General features: G+C 54.3%; 1 protein-coding gene across 1 annotated transcript in view; it reads right to left on the bottom strand.

The window, feature by feature from the left end:
• ARHGAP26 (Rho GTPase activating protein 26) overlaps nucleotides 1-23,840 on the bottom strand; it is an 89,844-nt gene that overhangs the window by 19,517 nt on the left and 46,487 nt on the right. The window contains exons 17-19 of the mRNA XM_036391497.1: nucleotides 9,955-10,114; nucleotides 8,444-8,582; nucleotides 4,140-4,293 (exon numbers count right to left, since the gene is read on the bottom strand). Of these exons, the coding sequence (XP_036247390.1) occupies nucleotides 4,140-4,293; nucleotides 8,444-8,582; nucleotides 9,955-10,114 (453 nt within the window). The remainder of the gene's footprint in view (nucleotides 1-4,139; nucleotides 4,294-8,443; nucleotides 8,583-9,954; nucleotides 10,115-23,840) is intronic.

Raw genomic sequence — 23,840 nt, 5'->3', positions numbered from 1 at the left:
GGAACCACCCAGTGCCACCCCTGACACAGGCAGGGACACCTTCCCCTGTCCCAGGTCACTCCAAGCCCTGCCCATCCCTGACACTCTCAGGGATGAGGCAGCCCCAGCTGCTCTGGGCACCCTGTGCCAGGGCCTGCCCACCCTCCCAGGGAACAATTCCTCCCCCATACCCCATCTAACCCTCTCCTATCACTTTGAAGCCATTCCCTTGTCCTTCCCCTGGCTCAGCTAAGGACACATCTCTGCCAGAGGCACAATGCTTTCTGCTTCATGCTTGGCTGTTTCCTAAGGAAAATGCTTTCTGCAGGGGCAGGACAAAGACACCCAACAGGACACACAAACCAACGGGACACAGAAACCTGCAGTGCTTTGGGCACCATCCCTGCCCAGGCTCTGGTGGCCCTGGTGCCCAGGCAGCTGCAGGCACAGTGACAGCTCCTGGCATGGGACAGCAGTCCTGCTGACTCACCCAGTACAGCTCCTGCCCAAAGCAGTTTTTCCATAAAAATAAACCCAGCCCTAATAAATAAATGCATTCCCATCGTAAAAGCCCGATTGGTGGCTGGGAAGGAAGAGCCTGAGCCCGGCACCAAAACAATTTCCCTCTAAATTGGAGACTGTGGACTGTGCTCCAGGAAAAGCACTTCAGAAGGAGCCCATTTCCCTGGGGAGGGGGACAGGGGACCAGCACCGAGGTGGGGGGACCCCAGCCCCAGTACAGCCACTGCTGCAGCAGCTGGGAAGGAGCAGCACTTGCTCACCAGGGGGATTTAGGAACTGGCCCAGCTCCTGGCAGAGCAGACCTGGGGGATACATGAGCATTTAGCAGGGAGCCAAGGGCTTTTGTAAACAGAAGCTCAAACAAACATCTCTCATTTCACAGATGGTGCTCACAATTTACAGCTGGCACATTTAAAGGCCACCTCGGACACATTGGTGCTCACAGCCACAAATGGGACACAAGAAATGCCCCAGGCCTGCAGGCCTCAACATTTGCACTCCAAGGAGCCTCCCTCTGAAATGCACAGGAGTTATTTCCACAGGAATATCAGCAGAATATTCTGAATCAATATATCATCAGAATGACCCAACTCCTTTCCCTGCAGCTTCCCAGTCTGGGTGAGCACAGGGCTCATGGGGGCTGCCAGGAGACAGCCCCTCCTGAACAGCTCCCCAGCCCTGGTCCACAGCTAAAAATCACAGGAAATTGTGAAGAACACAAGAAAAACCCCAAAGTCCTGAAGCAGAGCTCAGGGATAGGTGTCACAGGACCAGCAGAGGACTGGGCAGCGTTTGAAGCAGCACAAACCCCGAGGCACCTCCAGACCCTCCCACGGCCACAGACCCTAAATGTGGGCAGACCCCTAATTCCAGGGCAGCCCCAGAAGCCCAGCACAGCAGCAGCAGCTGCCCCAGCCCGGGGCAGAGTGCGTGGCTGCCCGGGGCTGCCTGCAGAGCCCACATTTCTCAGCTGCCTGGCCAAACAGAAGTGCCTTTATGGAGACAGGATTTGGGCAGCCCTGCTGAGCAGGGCCGGAGCTGCTGGACACTGGCACCATTCAGACACCCTGCCCTGGCCCAGCCTGCAAACACAGGGCAGGGCTGGGCACAGACCCGCTGCTGGCAGCCTCCTCACCCTCCTCATCCTCACCAAACCCAGCCCCGCCGAGGGCAGAACCCCATGGAGCTCTCAGAAACACAGGCACAGCCCCTGCTCCTGGGCAAGCGGGGAGAGTGACATCCACACACACTCAGAATAAAATCAAGTTAGCTGCTTCATTGAAAGACTGGATTAAAGACATTTGATTTAAATATTTGGGGTCACAGAGAATATTTGCCCTGTGGTAGCCCCCTGAGGATCCATATTTCAAACTTCAGCTCAACACAGACCAAAACCCCGTGTGCTCCTGCATGTGCAGAAATTATCTCATAATCACCGGGCTTGTGGAAAAGCACCAAATGCCACCAGCACTGTCAGAGCCACGAGCTGCCAGTGCTGTCCTGCTCAGCCCTGTTTCAGCTCACAGAACTCAAGGCTCTGTAACTGGCACAAGCACCTGGTTGAGTGCCAGCCTGCTCACCTAATCCCTGGGGAACAGCACGGTGCCTCCGCTCCCCAGAGCCCCACACAGCTCTAACTCTGTTATGCTGCTGAATTACTCTGCAACTTCCCTGAAGAAAGAAATCATTAGGAAGAGGCAACTCTTGGAATCTGAAAAACTGTGAATTTGGCAACCAATCCTTGTAAGGTCCCAGTAAGACCCAGGCTCACAAACCTCATTCTGTGACAAGACACACCATTTTTTCCCCCCTTGAAGGATAAACTAAAGCCACCCTGTTGGGGAATGGGATGTGACTGACTCCAGAGCTTCAACCAGAGAGAGAAGCATCTTTCCTCTGTATGTACCATATGTACAGCACAGCCTTGATTTGGAGGTGTCCTACCTTTGGGTGGTCTGGCCTGCCCCCAGGGCTCTCCTGCTGTGGGATGATCCCCATGGAGCAGGCACAGCACAGGGCTGGGCACCCCTGGATGAGGACACGCCGCTGTGGGGCTGCTGCAGCTCAGGGTTTAGTGGCAGGAGGATGATGATGGAAGCAGAGCAGATGGTGAAGCTGGATGAAGCCTGTCTGTTCCACACTTACCTTCCTGCCTGGGAGAGCCTGGCAGGTCCTGGAGCCATCCTGAATGCCAGAGTAAGAGCTGCACCTCAAGCCCCAAACCCCAAATCCAACCCAGCCAAGGCAACAGCTCACCATGCCCAGAGCTCCTGTCCCAGCACCCACTGGCACCCAGCTACCCCAGGCATGGCCCAGTGGGGACTGGGAGTGTCAGGGGCCATGGAAGGGGTGGCAAGGACAGTGTCCCTGCTCTGGGAGGGGAGCAAGGACAGTGTCCCTGCATTGGGAGAGATGTCAAGGACAGTGGCCCTGCTCTGGGAGGGGAACAAGGACAGTGCCCCTGCTCTGGGAGGGGAACAAGGACGGTGTCCCTGCTCTGGGAGGGCAGCAAGGACGGTGTCCCTGCTCTGGGAGGGGAACAAGGACAGTGTCCCTGCTCTGGGAGGGGAACAAGGACGGTGTCCCTGCTCTGGGAGGGCAGCAAGGACGGTGTCCCTGCTCTGGGAGGGGAACAAGGACGGTGTCCCTGCTCTGGGAGGGGAACAAGGACAGTGCCCCTGCTCTGGGAGGGCAGCAAGGACAGTGTCCCTGCTCTGGGAGGGGAACAAGGACGGTGTCCCTGCTCTGGGAGGGGAACAAGGACGGTGTCCCTGCTCTGGGAGGGGAACAAGGACGGTGTCCCTGCTCTGGGAGGGGAACAAGGACGGTGTCCCTGCTCTGGGAGGGGAACAAGGACGGTGTCCCTGCTCTGGGAGGGGAACAAGGACGGTGTCCCTGCTCTGGGAGGGGAACAAGGACGGTGTCCCTGCTCTGGGAGGGGAACAAGGACGGTGTCCCTGCTCTGGGAGGGGAGCAGCGCTCCCGCCGCCCATCCCAGGGATGCACAGGGCGTGCCCGGAGCTCCAGGGGAACAGGCTGCATCTCCTGGAGATCTGAGCAGATCCTCACGTGGTGGGGAGGGGAGCTTCTGTGGGAAAATGCTGCGGGGCTGGCCGGGGCTGGCAGGAAGGAAATTCCCCCAGCGGAGCCGCCATCGCGAGGGCTCCGCCGCGGCAACTTGAGGGCTTCAGAAATAACCCGGCCCTCCCCAGGGAGGCACTGCTAAGGTCACTGTTTTTTCCCTTGAACTTTCCAGATGAAGGAAGCAATAGCAGAAGCAACAGCATAGATTTGGCCAGAGATCAACTGTACTGACAACAGTCACAGGATTGAACTCAGAAGAAAAGTCCTTTGTGTGTGTTGGAGTTATCACCAGATGGGCCGGGCAGCACTGGGGAGTTCTGCTCAAAAATATTCCACATGGGCAAAGCCATCAGAGCTGGGACCCATGGCAGATGGAACCCACAGTAACTAATTCCACTGCTTAGACCGAGTTAAAAACGGAGGCAAATGTTTGGTGCCCATTAAAAATTCAAATGTTAAATTGTATTCTTCAGCAGACTGCTGAAGTTGAGAAGAAGAAACAATTCTGATTAAGGATGGAGAGTCTATAAAACACTAATTACCATTGTACTTACAGGGAATTTGGCCTGTTGGGCTTAATTACTTCTAGTTCAAGATCACTCGAGTTCAGGCTGGGCTGGGGAGCGCTGTTGGAGTTGAGGAAGCTGTTTACATTTGAAGAGACGACAGATTCCAGGCTGGAGTTGATGATGCTGTTCCTATTCTCCTCTAAAAAACACCAAAACCCAAGAATCATCAGCTGCCACTGCAAAGTGAAGAGCAAATGCTGTGAAGGCATTGAGCATTCCCAGGAAAGCCCGTGCCAGGGCAAACAGGGACATGTCCCCAGAGCTCAGTTAGTTACAGACACATTGTACATTAAACCACAAGAAATACCAAGTACTCTTTGGCTCCTTTGGGTTCCAGATGCAGTGAGCACTGACAACACTGCATCTCAAAGAGCCACCAGAGCCCAGGCCCCCTCCTCAGCTCTGCCAGGCCACCCAAAATCCCATTTACTCATTTCCAGGAGCTGCCTTTGCCATTGGAGCAGTAATTGCAGTTGTGAGAAGCAATTAGCAACGCTGATGGCACGAGAGCAGCCCTGGGCAGAGAGAGAGTGGCTGCTTCTGGGATGCTGCTTTCCTGAAAGACAGGCACCAGCTGGAAAACACAGAGTCCTACTGCAAGGATACCTCTTTCCAAAATTATTTTTGTGGTGCACAATAACATGGTCAAACTACAACCCAAAAGCATGTAGTGAGAGGGAATCCTTGCTCCCAATCTCTTTAAATTCCACCTCTTTTTCAGTGAGGAGAATGTGCAATATTAATTTGTATCCCGTGCACATACAAAGAGGGGTAAAAGAGTGCAAGAGGAACTCCTGGGTGGTGTGAAAGGTTATTCCTGAGCACACAGCAGAGAGGAACTGCCTGTAAAACAGCCTGGCAGGAGGGTCTTGGGGTGCTGGTGCAGCTCTGCCACCACTCCAAAGGGAAATGCCACATCAGCCCTGGAGCTGCTGCATTTCCCAGGTACCTGGACAGAATCAGCACCTGCAGGGCAGCAGGACAGGGCTTGGTTTAGCTCAGGTTGAGCTTATCTTCCAGAGGTGAGCCAAGGATGGGTGACACTGATACATGCCAACGTGTTCTGAAACTGGATTCCATTAATCTTCATCAGCAATGAGCCACCCTGGGAACAAGCAGCACAGACATTTCTCTGTCCCCAGCTCTGCAAAAGTTCCATCCTCAGGGCACCAGCACCCTGGGATGAAAAAGATGATCCATGCAGAAGACAAAGAGGGAAAAGTGAAGAAAAGCAGAGTACTGACCTCCACAAATACTGACAGGCAGATGTGATGGCCAGCAGATGAAGAAATAAAGAAATTAAGCTGTCTAAGGACCTAAAAGCACCAAATCCCTCTGTTTCTGCATCTGCCAGAGGAAGTTTTAGGCAGCCCATGAGAGGCCACCTGTACACAGCTGGCCAAGGGCAGGAACTGCCTGTGCTGAGCCCAGGCAGCCCCGAGGCCCTGAGGAGCTGACCTGAGCCCCTGGAGCGTGGACTGACACCAGCTCATTGTTTGCAAACATCTTCTGCCCAAGGCTGGAGGCTGGGAATAAGCTCCATAAGCTTGGCAGCTCAGCGTGGATTGTCCCTCTAATCTCCAGAGCAGCCACAAGCCAAGAGTGGAGTCCCTGTCAGCCACAGAGCTGGGAGTGCCTCAGCTCAGGGGGAACGGAGATGAATGGCAGAATCTAAAACTCCTGCTTCATTTGATTTCCTCCTTTTTAAAAGGCTGAAACTGTACTTGGCTTCATGTTTTCGAAAGATCACGTGAAGGATTCTTGGCTGGAGGATTTGATTTGGTCTTACAGCTGCAGGAGCAGAGCTGCCCATCAGCTCAAGAGCATTTCCAGCATGCAGAGAAAAGAGCCTTTCACCCCTTACCCAAACTTCCTGTCTCTAGTGGGAAGTCAGGCAGGCAGAGCCACTGGAGCCTCACCAGAGGCTTTGTCTCCAGGAACCCTGATAAGTGATCCAGGGCACTTTGGGGACAGTGACCCCAGGGACCAGAGAGGGGATGACAAAAGAACTGATAAGGAACAAAACGGTGTTTGCTGTGTTGGTGACACTTGGGTCACAAGAGCTACTGGGTCAGATGTGGATAAAAATGTAAATGTTTAACAACAAAATAATCACTATAATCATAGATTAATCATGATTATCTAATCTGCTCCCTGTTGTGCTGAACATGATAATTTTTGACTTAGACACAGCTTGGTATGATGAATGCTAGTGAAAACAGAAAGATACTGGACTTTGATGAACAGGTTTCAAGTGATGGAAAATCCACTGTCCCACTCCACTTCCTTTTATGTCAAACTGCTCCCAGTCTTAAAAAACATGCACCCTGCTCCCATTTAGAACATTTCTAGCTTCAATTTCAACTTTCAATTTCTGTGCTGTTCAACTGGGCTTGAGCTGCTGCCTAAGCCCTTGTGCTTCACCCTGACTTCAGAGCCTTGGTCTGGCTCCAGACCAGTAAAAAAGGAAAGGAAGAAGAAAAGAAGAAGAAAGAAAACCTCACATATTTCTCGTGATGTGCAGCAGGGAAGGCAAATAAAACAGCAGTGGCTTCCCAAAGACACAGGAGGTTATAGACTGTCAGGAGGAACACCAAGAAAATGTTGCTTCACATGGGAATAAATAAATGCAGAAATAAAGAAACGAGCTCAGCTCCTCTCCCAGGCATGGGGAGGATGGCACATGGAGCCCAGAGAGCCTGGAGGCTGACAGCCACTGCTTAGTTAGCAGCAGATAAATTACTGGAGCTGAAACTTTTCAAAAGCAGCGTTTGATATTTGAGGCTTCACCGAGAGTCGTCCCACACCATTTCCAGAGCACGCTCGGGGCCATCGCTGCTTCCTCAAACCCACGCGGATCTTTCCGACACCTCCGAAAGGAGAGTGCCTGGTAGTTACCAGTAACCTAATCAGACAAACCCACGTGTTTGGAGAGTCAGCAAAGTCCACAGCAGCCACTCTGTGCACCCTGGGGAGCTGGCCATCCCCAGCCCTGCCCTGCTCCTTGCTCCACTTGTGCTGTCCTGCTCACCAGGAGACTCTCCTGCTTTTTTACCAAACTGGGAGAGCTCCCTGTGTGCAGCTGGCTGGCTCCAGGAGCACATGGGCAGGAAGAACCAGAGAGCTGGGAATTGGGTTTACTCTGTAACATGAAACAACAGCCTGAGCAGACACATTTCTGCCACCCCATGAGCAGGGCTGGGGCCTTGGCTCTTTCACCCAAATATCTGGAGCATCAATTAGTGACAGAAATGGAAAGATGAGCTCCAACATTTTTAAACTGCCATGGTACATAATCCTCAGGAAAATGCCGAACCTCCTGGCCGAGTTTTCCTGTCTGTAAAAGGCAAAGTGCCCGAGGGCATCCCAAAAGGGCCGCCCTGTGGTGGCTGCCCTTGCCACAGGTGTGGCACCACGTCCTGGCAGCTGATGGCAGCGATGACGGGCCCAGGAACATGAGAAGGGGACACGCAGGGGCCCGTCAGGTGGGGAGGGGACAGCAACACTTTATCCCTTGCTAAGGCAGCGTCATGCAGAGCCCCAGTTAAGGGCTTGGATGCCAGGAGAGATTCCAGTCCCCACCAACGCGACAGCAGAGGAAACCAAAGCCTGACCCTGTTAGGGAATCAGACTGTCCACTGACAGCAGGAAAACTGCAGGGGAATGGCAGGGGAAGGGCAGGGGAAGGGCAAGGGAAGGGATTGGCAATGGCAGGGCGATGGCAGGGCAATGGCAGGGGATGGCAGGGCAATGGCAGGGCCATGGCAGGGGAATGGCAGGGCAATGGCAGGGGATGGCAGGGCAATGGCAGGGGATGGCAGGGCGATGGCAGGGCGATGGCAGGGGATGGCAGGGGATGGCAGGGGATGGCAGGAGGATGGCAGGGGATGGCAGGGGATGGCAGGGGATGGCAGGGCCATGGCAGGGGATGGCAGGGGATGGCAGGGGATGGCAGGGGATGGCAGGAGGATGGCAGGAGGATGGCAGGGCAATGGCAGGGGATGGCAGGGGATGGCAGGGCCATGGCAGGGGATGGCAGGGGATGGCAGGGGATGGCAGGAGGATGGCAGGGGATGGCAGGGCGATGGCAGGGCGATGGCAGGGCGATGGCAGGGGATGGCAGGGGATGGCAGGAGGATGGCAGGAGGATGGCAGGGCAATGGCAGGGGATGGCAGTGCGATGGCAGGGGATGGCAGGGCGATGGCAGGGCCATGGCAGGGCCATGGCAGGGCCATGGCAGTCTGTGAGGCATGGCCAGGGCACAGCTGGAGGCAGGGAGGGCACTCACGCTTCTCGTTGGCCTGGGCTGTGTGGAACAGCGTCAGCGGGCGCTCACTGCACGAGGGAGGCTTCGACTCCGTGCTCTTCTTGCGCGATAACAGCAGCTGCGAGTTCGACGCCGGAGCCTCTGGCACCGTGTTAAATATCTGTTAAAAATAATAAACAAGTTGTTCTTTGGCATCACCCTGTGGAACAGGACAGCTGCCCACCTGCCTGGGCTGCACCGCTCCCCAGGACAGCCTCTGAGGAAGACACGCGCTCAACAGGGCAACGTTTTGGGGACAGATTCCTAAATTTCATGTTTTCATTCTGTCTGCACTCCTCTTTTTTTTCACCTGAGAGACACGCTACAAGCTGTGAAGAATTCTGGCACTCTGCTGACTTTTTGGGGGTGCAGATGATGATGGGCAGCCCAGACAGACCAGCAGTGTCCCCCCTGTGCCCCCCACTGCGTGACCCCGGCGCCCACGCTCCCACGGCTGCAGACCAGCTTGGGAAAGTGTTTGCAACTTCCAGCTACAGCTGTCAGAAAACTGAGTAATCACATTTTTCTCAAGGGGATGAAATTTTAAAACTGCATGAACCCAAAGGGCAGCAGCCTTGCTGGTTGCTGATATTTGGTTACGAACAGCTCCTTTTCTAGATCCCACAGGCTCAGAGAAGGGCAGTGACCCCTCCAGACCAGCTCTCTCAAAGTCTCTCTCCATTGTGAGAGTCCATTAAACGCATTCCTCAGTGTCCTTCCTGCTCTCCTGCCCCTGTCAGACAGACAGCTGGCACAGCCAGGCTTTCCCAACAGGAAAAGCACACGTTGGCACAGCTCTCTGCTCGAGACAGAACTGATGTGGACTTGGAGCCATGATGCCACCCCAGCCAGGGCAAGCTGCTTTCTACTTCTGCCTTCGCTGCCCAAATGCACAAATCCGTTACTCCTTTCCAATCAAAACCAGACTAACAAAAGATCATAATCAGGGAACTGGCTGCATTTGGAAGAAAATGGTATTTTTTAAAAAGCAGATGCAGCCAGGGAGGGATGGCCAGGACCTCAGCCCCACCGAGCCACCACTGCTCCACTGGCAGACCCCAACATCCATGGCCAACAAACACAAATGCACCAGGATTCAGATCAACACTGTGGATAAAGCCAGTACTGGATAAACCTGGATTCAGTCAGCAAAGCAGGAGCCAGCCAAGGTGTGCATCTCACTGGTTTGCTTTAGCACTCATCTCCCTTGACACCAAATACAAATTCCCATAAACAGTGGGAAGGGGGAGAAAGGGAATTTCTGTGCTGGAATCACAGCCATGCTGACACACTGGGATGACCATAAACAAGGCTGGCTACCAGCAGCACTGGTTACACAGCCACAGCCCAAGAACCAGGTGCCAGCTTCCCCCTCCCCAGCACAGCCCCACTGTGGTGCCACTGGCCATGGGGAGAGAGGGGGCTGCCATGGGCAGAGAGACCAATTCCTTTCCATAAACCCCTGACATGAAAGAAGCAAGGGAAGCCATTACCTTCTCGTGGTTCTCTATTAAAATTTCAATCACAATGTTCTGGAATTTGATGTCCATAATGGCAGCCACAGTTTCCTCTTGAGGTCGAAGCAGCGTCGGCCCAAACACCACACCCAGATTAGCAACAGTCATCAGGTTCTGCTTGTGATTATCTGCAACTCTGGGAAAAAAAGAGAAAGAGAATGAAGTAGGTGATGGAACTAATCCACAGGGAACCCCCTCCCTGCCCTCCCTGCCTCGTGGCTGGCACAAGGCTCACAACGCTGTTTACATTTTTCACGCTCCTGGTGAGCTCCTTGAAGGCTCAGCCATGTGGAAAAGTACAAATTTAACTGTTGTGTTCCTGGGGACCTTTCAGCCCCCATGAATTGACTAATCCCATAAAACCTCAACCCCGCGCCAGCCACCGAGCCTCATGCAGCAAACCACTCCCAGGAAAACATCTTGAATCATTAATGCTTAAAACCCTTCTGAAAACAAATTGTTGGACCTCTGACACACGCTGCTCTCCAACTCAATGAGTGACCTCATATGTTCCAAAGGCCAATTCCTTCCCAGCCATTCCAGCACCAGAGGTCAGTCCCCTCTGGCCCAGCCAGGCTGCTGGGCGGCCAAGATGGGGCTTTGCCCCCAGATCCCCATGTGTTCCCTCCTCCTGGCACAAGATGGGGACCCAGGGACACCCAAGCCTTCCTCCTCACCACCTCCATCTCCTTCAGCTCCCAGGAGGGCACAGAGCAGCTCAGCAAAGTGAAGCAGCTCACGCTGAGGAGGCGGCGCCCTGCTTATGGTGTTTGAGGGCTTAGCCTGGAGCAGCTCCAGCTGGCACCTGGGCTGAGAGGGGCAAAGCCCCAGCAGCCCTACTGGGACATGTCCTCTGCTCTGCCTCACCCTGAGGGGACACAGGGACACAGGCAGGCATCCCTCAGCCACGCTGGGCTGCAGGTGCTCAGCTCTGCAGGAAGGACAGAGCTCACTGGGCACCCTGGGCACTGCTGGGACACCTGTGTGCCCCTTGGACACTGCTGGGACACACCTGTGTGCCTCCTGGGCACTGCTGGGACACACCTGTGTGACCCTGGGCACTGCTGAGTCACACAGGGACACCTGTGTGACCCTGGGCACTGCTGGGACACCTGTGTGCCTGCTGGGACACCTGTGTGCCCCTTGGACACTGCTGGGTCACATCTGTGTGACCCTGGGCACTGCTGGGACACCTGTGTGACCCTGGGCACTGCTGGGACACACCTGTGTGCCCCCTGGGCACTGCTGGGACACACCTGTGTGACCCTTGGACACTGCTGGGACACACCTGTGTGACCCTGGGCACTGCTGGGACACACAGGGACACCTGTGTGACCCTGGGCACTGCTGGGACACCTGTGTGCCTCCTGGGATACCTGTGTGCCTGCTGGGCACTGCTCAGTCACACCTGTGTGCCCCTTGGACACTGCTGGGACACACCTGTGTGACCCTGGGCACTGCTCAGTCACACCTGTGTGCCCCTTGCACACTGCTGAGTCACACAGGGACACGTGTGTGCCTGTGACCTGCAGTGCAGCCCTGCAGCCCCAGGAGTCTTTCTTGTGGTTTGTTCCTGACCTCTTCAGCCAGGACATGTGGTGGCTTCAGGCTGTGTGCTCACACAGTTGTAGCCTGAGGGAGTTTTAGTGTCTTTTCTTTCTCTTTCTTTCCTGTTTCCCTGGACAAATGCAGCAGGCCAGCACACAGTGAGGCTCACACTCACTTGCTGGACTGACCCTAAAATTTCTTGCTGTGAGTTTCTAACACTGATCTTGGGGTCAAGACATTTGTGTGCAAGCTCAGCATATTTCAGCACACTGCAAGCCCAGGGCTGGCTAAAATGAAAAGATGCTTTCCATCCTTTTCCATCCAAATCTCACCTGAACCAGCAAAGAACTCATCCCTACACACAGCTCCTCAGGCAGCAGACAGGGGCACATCACAAGAGGGGCTCAGGGCTGCTGGCTCAGCTCTCTCCAGCAGCAACACCAGCCCTGCTCACTGCCTGGGCAAGAAGCCTCAGGCTGGTGCACATTTCATTTCACCCTGGGGAACAGGCACAGTGTCCCCACTGAGTGTGCACCTGGCATCCAAGCTCAGAGTGGGGAGGGAGGTCCTGGCCAAAGCCCTCGGGAGCTGGTGGGACCTCCCTTCACCTGTGACTGCCCCACTGCCAGGAAGCTCTGAATGCTTAATCACAGCCTGTGGGAATCCCTGGTGGCAGTAATGGCTGGGACAGGTGGGCTGGCCCAGAGAGGGCTCTGCCACAGAGGGGACAGCATCACACGGGGCACAGCATCACATGGGGGACAGCATCACAGAGGGGACAGCATCACAGGGGGGACAGCAACACAGAGGGGACAGCGTCACACGGGGCACAGCGTCACACGGGGGCACAGCGTCACAGGGGTGACAGCAACACAGAGGGGACAGCATCACAGAGGGGACAGCGTCACAGAGGGGACAGCATCACCAGAGGGGACAGCATCACACGGGGGACAGCATCACACGGGGGACAGCATCACAGGGGGGACAGCAACACAGAGGGGACAGCAACACAGAGGGGACAGCGTCACATGGGGGACAGCGTCACAGGGGGGACAGCATCACAGGGGGGACAGCATCACACAGGGGGGACAGCGTCACAGAGGGGACAGTCTCACCAGAGGGGACAGCATCACACAGGGGACAGCGTCACAGGGGGGGGGACAGCATCACCAGAGGGGACAGCCTCACCAGAGGGGACAGCATCACAGGGGGGACAGCATCACACGGGGGACAGCATCACACGGGGGACAGCGTCACACAGGGGACAGCCTCACCAGAAGGGACAGCCTCACATGGGGGGGACAGCATCACCAGAGGGGACAGCGTCACAGAGGGGACAGCATCACCAGAAGGGACATGCTGCTCACACTGCCACCCAGCCAGGCTGGCCATCCCCACCCTGGGCAGGCACAGAGCCTCTCCCCATCCCCTTCCCCATCCCCATCCTCAGCACAGCCAAGAGCTCACCCAGCTGCTCATGGCCATGCCAGCACTGCTGAGCTGGGAGGGGAACTCCTCTGAGGGAGTCACAACCTCATGGAGCAGCAAGAAAGGCAGAGCAGGTTCAATAAGAAACAATATCTACTAAATAATACTTAAATACTAAATAATACGAATAATAAATATTACTAAATAATACAAACCCACCCCCCACTCCCACCCACATCACTCACAAAGCCCCATGACATTTTTGCATTGCAAAATTGCATTTCAGACACACATTCACATGCTCCTAATTGGATATGGAAAAACGCAGCTGCAGTCCAAATGGCTTTCAGAAGCATTAATAAAATAATAATTTTAATGATCTTCTGTGGTTAGTAAAACAATGTTCATTTATAAAAAAAACAACTGAATTGATCTAAGTCGCACAAAATTATGTGCCTCCATTTCTCATTACCGTTACCATGTCCTACATCACTCTAATAAATTGCACTGTCATCAGCTCATTACAGGGAGGCAGCTGAGCGTGGTCCTGGCAATTATTTCAGACTGGGCTATTAATGGCTTCCCAGGCAGGACATGGTCCCACAGCACCAGCCCAGGGCCTGCCCACTCACCCAAGGAGTGCTGGCCTCACCTCCACCCCCACACCCTGCTCAGAGGGCTCTGCTTTGCCTCTGGAGCACGGGAGCTGCCCTGCAGCTGTGCAATCTGGCTCCTTTCTGGAATAAACCTCAGGGCCACAGGAACTCCTGCTCTGCAGCCCGGGTACTTTTCCAGCAATAGCCATCCCTGTACCAGGTCACCACAGCTGTGCTCCAAAACATGATTCACCTTTCACATCCTTCAAATTCCCCATCCATTACCCACAGGATAATTCACTCTAAATTATACCTCTTCATCATCCTTTGTACTAGGAAATAACGCTGCAGTTTCTAAAGATGGCTGTTCTCAGCCCAAAGTGGGCTTAATGCTGGGGCTGTTCAGCAGGGACTGTCAGTGCCATTCCTGAGCTGCTCTTTGGAAGTTTTCCAAGCAGGCACTGTATTTTCCTTTTAACCTGCTGTTTCCTTCCAGCCCTTGATGCACTCTCAGAGAGCTGCACTATCATTCATTTCTATGGGTCCCTTTTCTGCTCCCCACTTTACAGGAGCCACTTCCAGCACAGGAGAAAGCAACAACTGATGGAGGAATGTGCAGAACCTCTTCACTTGCCTCCTGCTCGCAGTGGCTTTGGGACTGTGGGCTGGTCCTTGTGCTGGCAGCACACGATGGTTCCCTGGGGATCAGGGGAGATCAGCCCGGGGGTGTGGGACAGGCAGAGCCCTTGGCCAGGGAAGGTCTGTGCTCAGCACAGCCTCCCCAGCCAGCAGCTCCACCCAGACCTGACCCACCTGGGGCTGCCCAGCAGTGCTGGGCTCTGGCAGCACCCAGCGGGTGTCACTGGGACAGAGCCCTGCCATGGCCTGGGGACAGCCCAGCCCAGGGAGCACCGTCCCCCAGCCATTCCCAGGGTGGCCCTGGACACCACTCACTTCTCACTCCCTTCCAGCACAACAAAGGAGAACAGCAGCGGAGTAAATCCATGTTGGGTGTTAAATTAGATTATGCCCGGGTTGCCTGGATACTGTGTAATCACTGCCATGACCAAACACAATTTAATACGGGGTAATTGGTAGCCAAGGCTCAGTGCAGGGGGAGCAGGGAACAGTACATATTCCAGTGTGGTCAGAGCTCCTGTGGGTGCCACAGGGGCTCCTGGCTCTGCTCCCACAGAGCTCCTGCCTCCCATGTCTGGAATTACTTCCTACATGTATTTTATATATGTATTTATATGTATGTATAAACTACCGTGTGTTTATTTTATATATAAACACGTATTTTATATATAGAATGCATGCATCTGAATCTCAGCCAAAAGTGCCATTATTAGTTCAAATATCTTCCCTGATTCAGAACAAAACTCCTGAGCAAACAACCATCTGAAGGGAACAAAAGCAAAGTCTGGAGTCTATTTCCATGCCTGGGACAAACATTTGCAATCAAAGTGCTTGTTGTGGCTGGCCTAGCAATTCCTCATAGGAGAGAAAATAATGCAGCTCATTCCTCTTGCTACAGGTGAAAATCCATCCCTTGTCTGCCACCACCACTAGAGCTTCTGTTTAATGTGAAAAGCCAGGCACACAGAGGCCAGCAATCCCCAGAATTATTGAGGCTGCTCTGGGCAGTTTGGTAGACATTGGACACCTTTGACTCTGGACATACAGGGAAGGGAAAAAGCAGAGGGAGTAGAGGCAGCACAGTGGGTGGAGAGGTACCTGTGGCACCAGAGCCACCAGCCTGGCTCCCTTAAAAGTATCTGCAAAGAATCATGAAATCATTTAGGTGGGAAAAGCCCCCCAAGATCATCAAGCCCAACTGCTGCCCCAGCACTGCCAAGGCCACCACTAAGCAATAATGTCAGGTGCCACATCTGTACAGCTTTAAATCCCTCCAGCAATGGTGACTGCACCACTGCCCTGGGCAGGCTGTGACAGGGCTGGACAACCCTTTCAAGGAATTTTCCCTCATGTCCAACCTGAACCTCCCCTTCTGCAACTTGAGGACATTTCCTCTTGTCCTGTCACTTGTAACCCAGGAAAAGAGGCTGACTCCCACTCACTTGCCTACAGCCTCCTGCCAGGGAGCTGTGCAGAGCCACAAGGTCCCCCCTGAGCCTCCTTTTGTCCAGGCTGAGCCCCTTCCCAGCTCCCTCAGCTGCTTCTCATGAGCCTTGTGCTCCTGACCTTCCACAGCTCCCTTCTGCCAGACAGACGGACATAGCAGCCTGAGCACACATAGCTGGGGGTGTCTATCAGATAGCAGCCCACACTCCCAGCCTGTTAACCTCACCAGGAATGGACAGACAGACGGACACAGCAGCCTGAGCACACAGGGGCCATTTGTGGGACACCATCTAATGAGTTCTGGGAAATGCTCCTGGGTGCATTTAACTCATCCCTGCACATTTTTGGGGTTAGTTGGGCTGTGGCTGATGGGAGCAGAGCTGGAGAGGGCAGAGGGGCTGGGTGGGCACCCTCAGCCTCCCCCCTCTCCAGGGGGCTGCTGGAGCCTGTCCCCAGAGATGGCAGCCCTGAGCTCCCTGGGGGTGGCTCACTTCTCACCCAAAGCCACGGTGGGGGGGTTTCCCAGCCTCAGGAATGTGTCTGATGGCTGGAAACACAGCAGGTGTTTATTGCAGGAATGTGTGACTGGCACCCAGCACAGAGCTGGTGAAACCAGTGATGCAATTCCAGCTGCAGCAGCACCCACTGGTGTGCCAGGCAGCTAAATCAGTCAATCACACATTCCTAAATCATTCCTAAAAGGTACATGTGCATTGAGGGAGGTGACAGGGACACGGGTCTGCAGTGGCTGCTGGCAGACAGCCGTGGAGAAGCAGGGAGCACAACCAGCTCTGCTTCATCTTGTGCTCAAACGCCCCGTGGATGTGGCACCTGGGGACACACCTGGGCTAGTGGTGGCCTTGGCAGTGCTGGGGGAATGATGATGATCTTGGTGGGTGTTTCCAAATTTAAAGATTGCATGATTCCCAAGCCAGAGCACACACACACACAGAGGCCACACTCCCACCCTGCACCACCATCCCTCCATCCTGCCTGTTTATCCAGGACATGCCTGCCTGCCTCAGGCTGCTCTGGATGCAGGGGGCTCTGCAAGGGCCAGAGGGGCCCAGAGCAGCAGCAGCAAACCGGGCTCATTCAGGCACACAGTGGGAACTGGGACCATGGGGAATGTGCACAAACCCCACTGTCTGCAGCCAGGTTTGAGCCGTGGGCTCACAGCTCTGCAGCCTCCCCAGCCACACCACTCCAGAGAGCAGAGCCAAGCCTGAGCAATGCACATGGAGGCCAGCAGGTCAACAGGGAATGACAAAACCTCCCAGGGAAGACAAGGGGAAACTTGCTGAATGCAAACCCCTCGCTGCTCTCGGGCTCCCTGCTCAGCTGGGACCAAAGCTGTGCCTGCGCTGATTCCGGGCGCTCTGACTTGCTCCAACAAGACTCGCTTCTTCTCCTGGGTGGATCTGGCCACAGCTGGATGCTTGGGTTCACTCCCAGGGAAAAAAAAAAAGGGCTCATGTTGCACTGAGAAGACACCAAGGCCAAATGTGAGGTTCAGTATCAGTGAGCCAGATCAGCGTGAATACCAAACGTGCTGCGACTTGCAGGGAAACATGCAGGGAGCTCAACGCTGCTGCTGCGGCTCACGCTTCCCTGACTGAGCCAGAGGGGGTTCCAAAGCCATCCTCTGCAGCTTTGGGCAAGCTGAGCTTGAGGGGGGACCTCAGAGCGACCCCAGCCCTGCTCACCAACCCTCAGCCCAGGGCTGAGTGGCACCGGGCTGGCAATTCCCTGTGCCTGGCATTGCAGCACTGCAGGTTTCCACTGACACCCTGGTGAAAACCACAGGCACGGCCAGAGCTGATGTGAAATGTCACCATGGTTTCCACCTGCACAAACACAGCCAGCAAAGGGGCCTCAGGCTCAAACACCCCGGGGGAGGGGGCTGGAACAGGGCCTGCCATGGTTGCAAACTGTGCCACTGTACCCCAGTGCCAGCCCCCGAGCCTCAGCAAAGCCCTGATGCAGGAGCAGCTTTTCCTCCAAAACCAGACCACAGCAGAGCTGTCACACTGCAGTAACAACCCCCCAGCCAGCAGGGCAAGGAGAGCCCGACAGAGCAGGTCTGGGTTAACAAGGAACCCTTTGAAAGATGTGCCGGCACGGCGAGTGCCACGCCGGAGTTACAACCTGCTGCATGGAAAAGAGCCACAGTAAACGGGCTCCCAGAGAGCCTCCCGGCAGCAGCAGCACTGGGGTGAGCCAGTGCAGCTCCCACATCCCCACAGGAACCATTCCAAGCCAGAGCCAGGTCACAGGGCCACGTGCAGGAGGTGCCAGTGCACACCTGCACCTCTGCACGAGTGCAGCGGCCAAAGGAAGAGCAACAGAGGGGGGCTGACCTTTTTTTGTCTCTTAGAGGTATTTTGGAGCTCATTCACATCACAAATGCAAGGCTGGAGCTCATCCCTCCAAAATACTGAATTCCTAGAAGACAGTGTTGGAAGAAAGGGAATGTAGGAAAATAAGGAGCTTTCAGAACTAAGGATGTGAACAGCAGCAGGAAAAATGCTTCTCTCACCTTCATCAGTGGGACAAGGTGTTGTCCAAAGACTGGAAACAGCCCTCACTCCTCCAGTTCTGAGCCCCCTGCCACACACATAGGCTGGAATGAGATGGCCTTTAAATGTCCCTCCTAGCCCCAACCTTTCTGTGATTCTGTGATTGAGGGATCACTCAAACATCCTGGCAAAAACTGCAGCTCAAAGATATCTTGGCATGATAAATGGTGATTTCCAGCCTCCTTTCTTCTGCTGAAAGACTGTCTGACTAAAATCTCTCTATCTGAGTTTGGTTCAGTCCTGGGTCTGTTTATACAGAGCAATCAAAGGATGTGCTCATGAAGCATCTCCATCCCACTCTGTCTGCGGGGACGGTGCAGACACCACCAGGGAGACTCCAATCAGTTATTGGAAATCTTTTGCTCACTCTCAATTCAATCTCTTTCCATATCCAGTTTCAGTTTCACTGTGATAAACAATTAAAAAATTATGTGCTATCAACAACCTCTACCCAACAACACCAAGTTCAGACACAAGCCCACAAGAATTCACGCTTGAGAAATGCAAAATGCCTGGTGCTGCTCCTGGAGATCCAGGAGGAGCTCAGCAGAGATGTTCAACCACAGAAACTCTCCAGCAAACCCAGCAGGTGCTTTGTTACCAGCTGCTGAATCATCATGCTAGGTTGCTGATGCCAGCTTTAGAGCAAGACCCCATTATCCTATCTCCAGACTCAAGTCTTGTGCAGGATGTGGGTGCAAAAGAACCTAACAGGAGACTGCAGGCTCTGGGGCACATTCCCCTCCAGCTAAAAACTGGAGAGCCTGCGTGAAATATAAGGAGCTTTTAGAGAAGCATGGAAGGAAAAGCTACCAGCACCCACACAGCTGCTCCAGGGACAATCCAGACAGAGGGGGTTAAAAGTTCATTTGCAGAAGCAGAACAAAACCTTTAGCTAATTTACACATTACAGGAAGCCAAGCCCAAAAAACCCAGCGTACACCTACAGGGCTTTTTGTGGTGGTTTGTAATTCTGCAGAATCTTATATCTTATATTAAAAACAAAGGCAGAGGAGTGAGAGGGAGGCAGAGTTGGCAAGGGCAGGCACAGAGTCCTGCAGGGCTGTCTCGCCTCTGAGGAAGCATCACTGGCTCCCCCACCAAAACACCTGAGGGAGAGGAGAGCAAAGGGGAAACCAAAGGTGCTGCTGCTCCCCACAAGGCTCTGGCACCTCCAGCTCCAGAGCACAAATCACAGAATCATGGAACAACAGAATGGGTTGGGTTGGAAGGGACCTTAAAGCCCAACTCATTCCAACAGGGAAAAAAGGAAAAGGGGTAAAAGAGCACAGTGTGAACCTGACCCAGGACAGGCAAGCCCCAGGCAGGATCCTCCCTGTCCTGCAAGGCAGCATGTGCCTACAGGGAGTCTCCTTCCACATCACCTCCCTTTTAGCACCCATTGGAGCACCCAGATCGTTTGGGTCACTTGAACTCCATGGCTTTGCCTGGATGCAGCACTGCCACAACCCAAAAGGATCAGAAAGAGGCACTGGACATAAAAATGGCATTCCCAAAGGCAGCGAGGAGGCCCATTGCCTGGCCCAGCCACACCAGCTCACACAGCTCCCTGTTTGCTTCTGGCAGCCAAATCAGGCGAGCAGCCCATGAGAGAGGGGCATCTCGGAGGCCTCAGTGGCTAGTGGAAATTTCCAGAACGTCCTGGACAAGAATGACTTACTGGAAGCAATACATAAATCAAGCCAATGAATAGTTACCAGACAGCAGCATAAACAGCTGCCACAGGGATGAAATCAGACCTGCTGTGCCAAGAGGCGTCAGCCTCCTTGCGGGCTGCACCTTCGGGGGAAAGCAGCCCAGGGAAAAGCACGTTCCTGGGGGAGCTGCCACCCCTGGCCCCGCACAGGTGCCCTGCAGGGTCCTGGGGCTGCTGGGCACAGGGGCAGCGTGGTGAGCACTGGAGCAGCTCCTGCAGGGCCCTGCAGGGCAGCGCGGCCCCGGCTCGGCCGAACGAGCAGAACGGCCACACCGAGCAGAACGAGCCCCGCTGCATTTCTAGGCACAAGACCTGGAGGAATCTCTTCTTCTCCTCCTTTGCCAGCAAGCCCTGGTTGAGCAGCGAGCCCTCCAGAACGTGCCAGGCTCCGTGTCCAGCCCCTGCCCCAGCAAGGGTTTGCTGGATCCCCACGAGCAGCTGCCCTGCAGAGCCCATGGAAACCATGGCCCTGATAAACAGCAACAATTTGTGCAGGAGATAACAATCACTGTCATCTTGGTTAAAACACGTAAACTAGAAAACACCGCCACAGCAAAACAAAGAGAACCAGCCGGTGTTGGCCAGGCCACAGCTGGGAGTGATTAGAGATAATTAATTCTGCTAAACACACGTACACCCAGCTCGGCTGCACCTCCTCCGTGGCCTGACCTTGGCACAAGAGCAGTGGGTGTGTGGATCAGGGGGTGTGTGGGGCAGTGCCAGCCATGCCAACCCTCAGAAGGGTCTGGGAGCCCCACAGAAGGGGTATGAGCCTGGCACCATCTGTGCTGGAGAGCCCGGACTTGCTGCCACAAGAACAAAGCAAAGCTCAGGTGTCAAATTATGGCCATGCATGAAAAATAATTCCCTAAATGCTTGAAATATAATCAGAGTGAAATCCCCCTGCTCTGCACCTCCACAGCATTGACTCCTGGGTGAGAAAGTACATTACAAAAGAAGAAGGAGACAGGGATGATATTGCAGCTCCACTAACAAAAATGGCAATTTTCTGTAACCAGCTCCACTTCAGCAGCAGCCCTGGCACAGCAACCACCAGCCAGCAGTACCACAGGCAACTTGTTTCACTTTGACTTATTTGGCATTAAAACAAATTGGTTTAATCACAGAATCCCAGACTTTCCAGCTAAAAGGAGCAGGGATGGGGACAGCTCCTGCTCCCTGGGCCACAGTGAACAATTGCCTGGACATGTGGACATGAAGCAGAAGGCAGCACAAATTGGCTTGGAGATGCAGTAAGAGGCAGAAATTGAAATAATTGTCTATCAAAAGGCTCCTCACTCTGTACCCTGTCTGTGCCTGTTCCTGAGATTTGTCCTCTCCCTCCTCTGTGCCCCTCTCGCTGCACCCCAGTTCTGTGGCCCCCAGCTGCCACGGGACCCACCACATGGGGAAGGGCACTGCTGAACCACCTCCAAGGCACTTATCCTGTCTGATACTGGGCTTAATAATTGCTATTTTTGAACATTTCAGCTTTCTTACCAGTTTTATTACTGTTAATAAAAACTGCAGCTTCATCACATGAGGAGCCCCACATCCCCCATCAGTGCAGCAGAGCACGTACACCCCAAAAACAGAAGTCAGAAACCACCCAAGACAGGCGCTTTCTTTACTTGACCGACTCAGCCCAAGTTCTGGTTTTAGTGTCAGAAATCTCCACAGCTAGATTGTGAGAAATATTTTTTTAGCTCATCTGATAAACATGCAAATCTTGATTATTCATACGTTACTTAAAATAAAAAACCCAGACAGAAACAGGAGACAAACCCCTGCAAGCAGGGCAGCCCAGCCTGGCAGGGGCAGCCAGAGGCCCTTGGCTGTGCCCCTGCTGGCTGTGGGTGCCCTGCTCTCAGCAGCACCAGACCCAGCAGGTCCCACCCTCTGCAGCATCCCCCCGGGGCAGCCAGGCCTGTCCCTCCTGCAGCACAGCCCCTCCCTCCAAACATCTGCTGCAGATGTGAAGCTTTCTCTCCATTCTTGTCTTTAATCTGGCTCAGTGGCACTGCAGCCTCAAGCAGCTCTTTCAGAGAGTAATGGACACAAACCCTGGCCCTGGCTGCCCCATGGGCACTCCTGGATCAGGGCATTGCCCCTGGATCAGGGCAATGGGCACTCCTGGATCAGGGCAATGTTCCTGGATCAGGGCAATGGGCACTCCTGGATCAGGGCACTGCTCCTGGGTCAGGGCAATGGGCACTCCTGGATCAGGGCACTGCTCCTGGGTCAGGGCAATGGGCACTCCTGGATCAGGGCAATGGGCACTCCTGGATCAGGGCACTGCTCCTGGATCAGGGCAATGGGCACTCCTGGATCAGGGCATTTCCCCTGGATCAGGGCAATGGGCACTCCTGGATCAGGGCATTCCCCCTGGATCAGGGCAATGGGCACTCCTGGATCAGGGCAATGGGCACAGCTCCGTGATCAGGGGGCTGCTCCTGATCAGAGCAGGAGCTGCAGGACAGCCCCAGAGGGATGCTGTGAGCCCTCACCTGGGGCTGGCTGTGGATGCTGTGAGCCCTCACCTGGGGCTGGCTGTGCCTCTGCCCCCACAGCCCAGGATCCCCCAGGAATGGCACCAGGCCTGGGGAGCTCAGCAGGCTCGCGCTCCTCAGCTTCCTGCCCTTCTCGGAGATAATTTTTTTCCTATTAAATAACACTATGAGCTGTTTCTCTTCCTAAAATAGCACACACCACCACACACACTGTTTGTTTGGTTTGAATTCCTTCCCCGCTAAAGCAGCACAAACCCCACTGTAAACCTCCACATCTCTACTCCATCACCAGGTTTTTCCTTTAGATGGAAAACACTGCAGCAATTACAGATTCCCTGCACATACAAAATCACTGAATCCCAGAACAGTTTGGATGGGAAGGGACCTTAAGGCTCACCCAGTTCCACTCCTTGCCACGGGCAGGGACACCTCCCACTATCCCAGGGTGCTCCAAGCCCCATCCACCCTGGCTTGGGACACTTCCAGGGACCCAGGGGCAGCCACAGCTTCTCTGGGCAATCCCATCTGGCTGATGGGTGCACCTGGAACCACAGGGCCTTGGCTTCAGGCTGTAAATGCAGAAGGTTTGAAACCAACACCTAAACCAGGCATTTGGTTTCTAACAGCCTTGCCAGGGACCCCATGGAGCAGACACAAGATCTGGCGACAAGAAAGCATCTGGAGTTGTGTTTAAGCCTATTTCAAGTATCATCTGTTATTTTTTCTCTTAAACAGATAACTTGGATTCTTGCAGATCTCCTCCTGAGCAGTTATCCCAATTAAGTCATTCCCCAGCTTTCCCAGCCCTGCCTCAGCCCTGCTGCTCCTGCAGCACTGGTGCAAACAGCAAGGGCAGGTCCAACCCTGCAGCCTTGAGGCTGCCACGAACACCTGATGATGCTTTCACTTCTAAAACACTAATCAAAGGTTTCCATGGGAACCTGCAGGAGCAGGAAGAAGATAGGAAATTACAGGTCAGCTCTACCACCGAAAGAAAAAAAATTATCCCATTCCTTCGCCCTCACAAAGTTTCAAGGTAACACAAAAATATTGATTCATCAGGGTGCAGAAAGGCAGAAAATATGCCCCAGAGCAGTCATTTGTTGCGTAAAGAAATCACTTTTAGTCCTTCAATGGCAGGTTTGCTCTGAAACCACGTGAGGAGCTTCAGCTCCACTCTGCCTCCTGGACAGCCTGGGGAGCCAAACCCACTCCAGGCCATCCAAAGCAACACAAGGTTCCCAGGAGGGAATGGGTTCCTGGTTCTTCCATGGGGCTGGGGCTGGCTGGGAAGCTCCTGTCCTTCATCCCTCCCTCCCTCATCCTCCCTCCCACCCCTCTCGCTCTCTCGGCCCTCAATTCACTCACATGTGGTTTCCCGTTGCCAACCAGAAATGAC

The sequence above is a fragment of the Molothrus ater genome, chromosome 15 (assembly GCF_012460135.2).
Source record: "Molothrus ater isolate BHLD 08-10-18 breed brown headed cowbird chromosome 15, BPBGC_Mater_1.1, whole genome shotgun sequence".
In the NCBI taxonomy this organism is placed as follows: domain Eukaryota; kingdom Metazoa; phylum Chordata; class Aves; order Passeriformes; family Icteridae; genus Molothrus; species Molothrus ater.
This window is presented reverse-complemented; position numbering and strand designations above follow the sequence as displayed.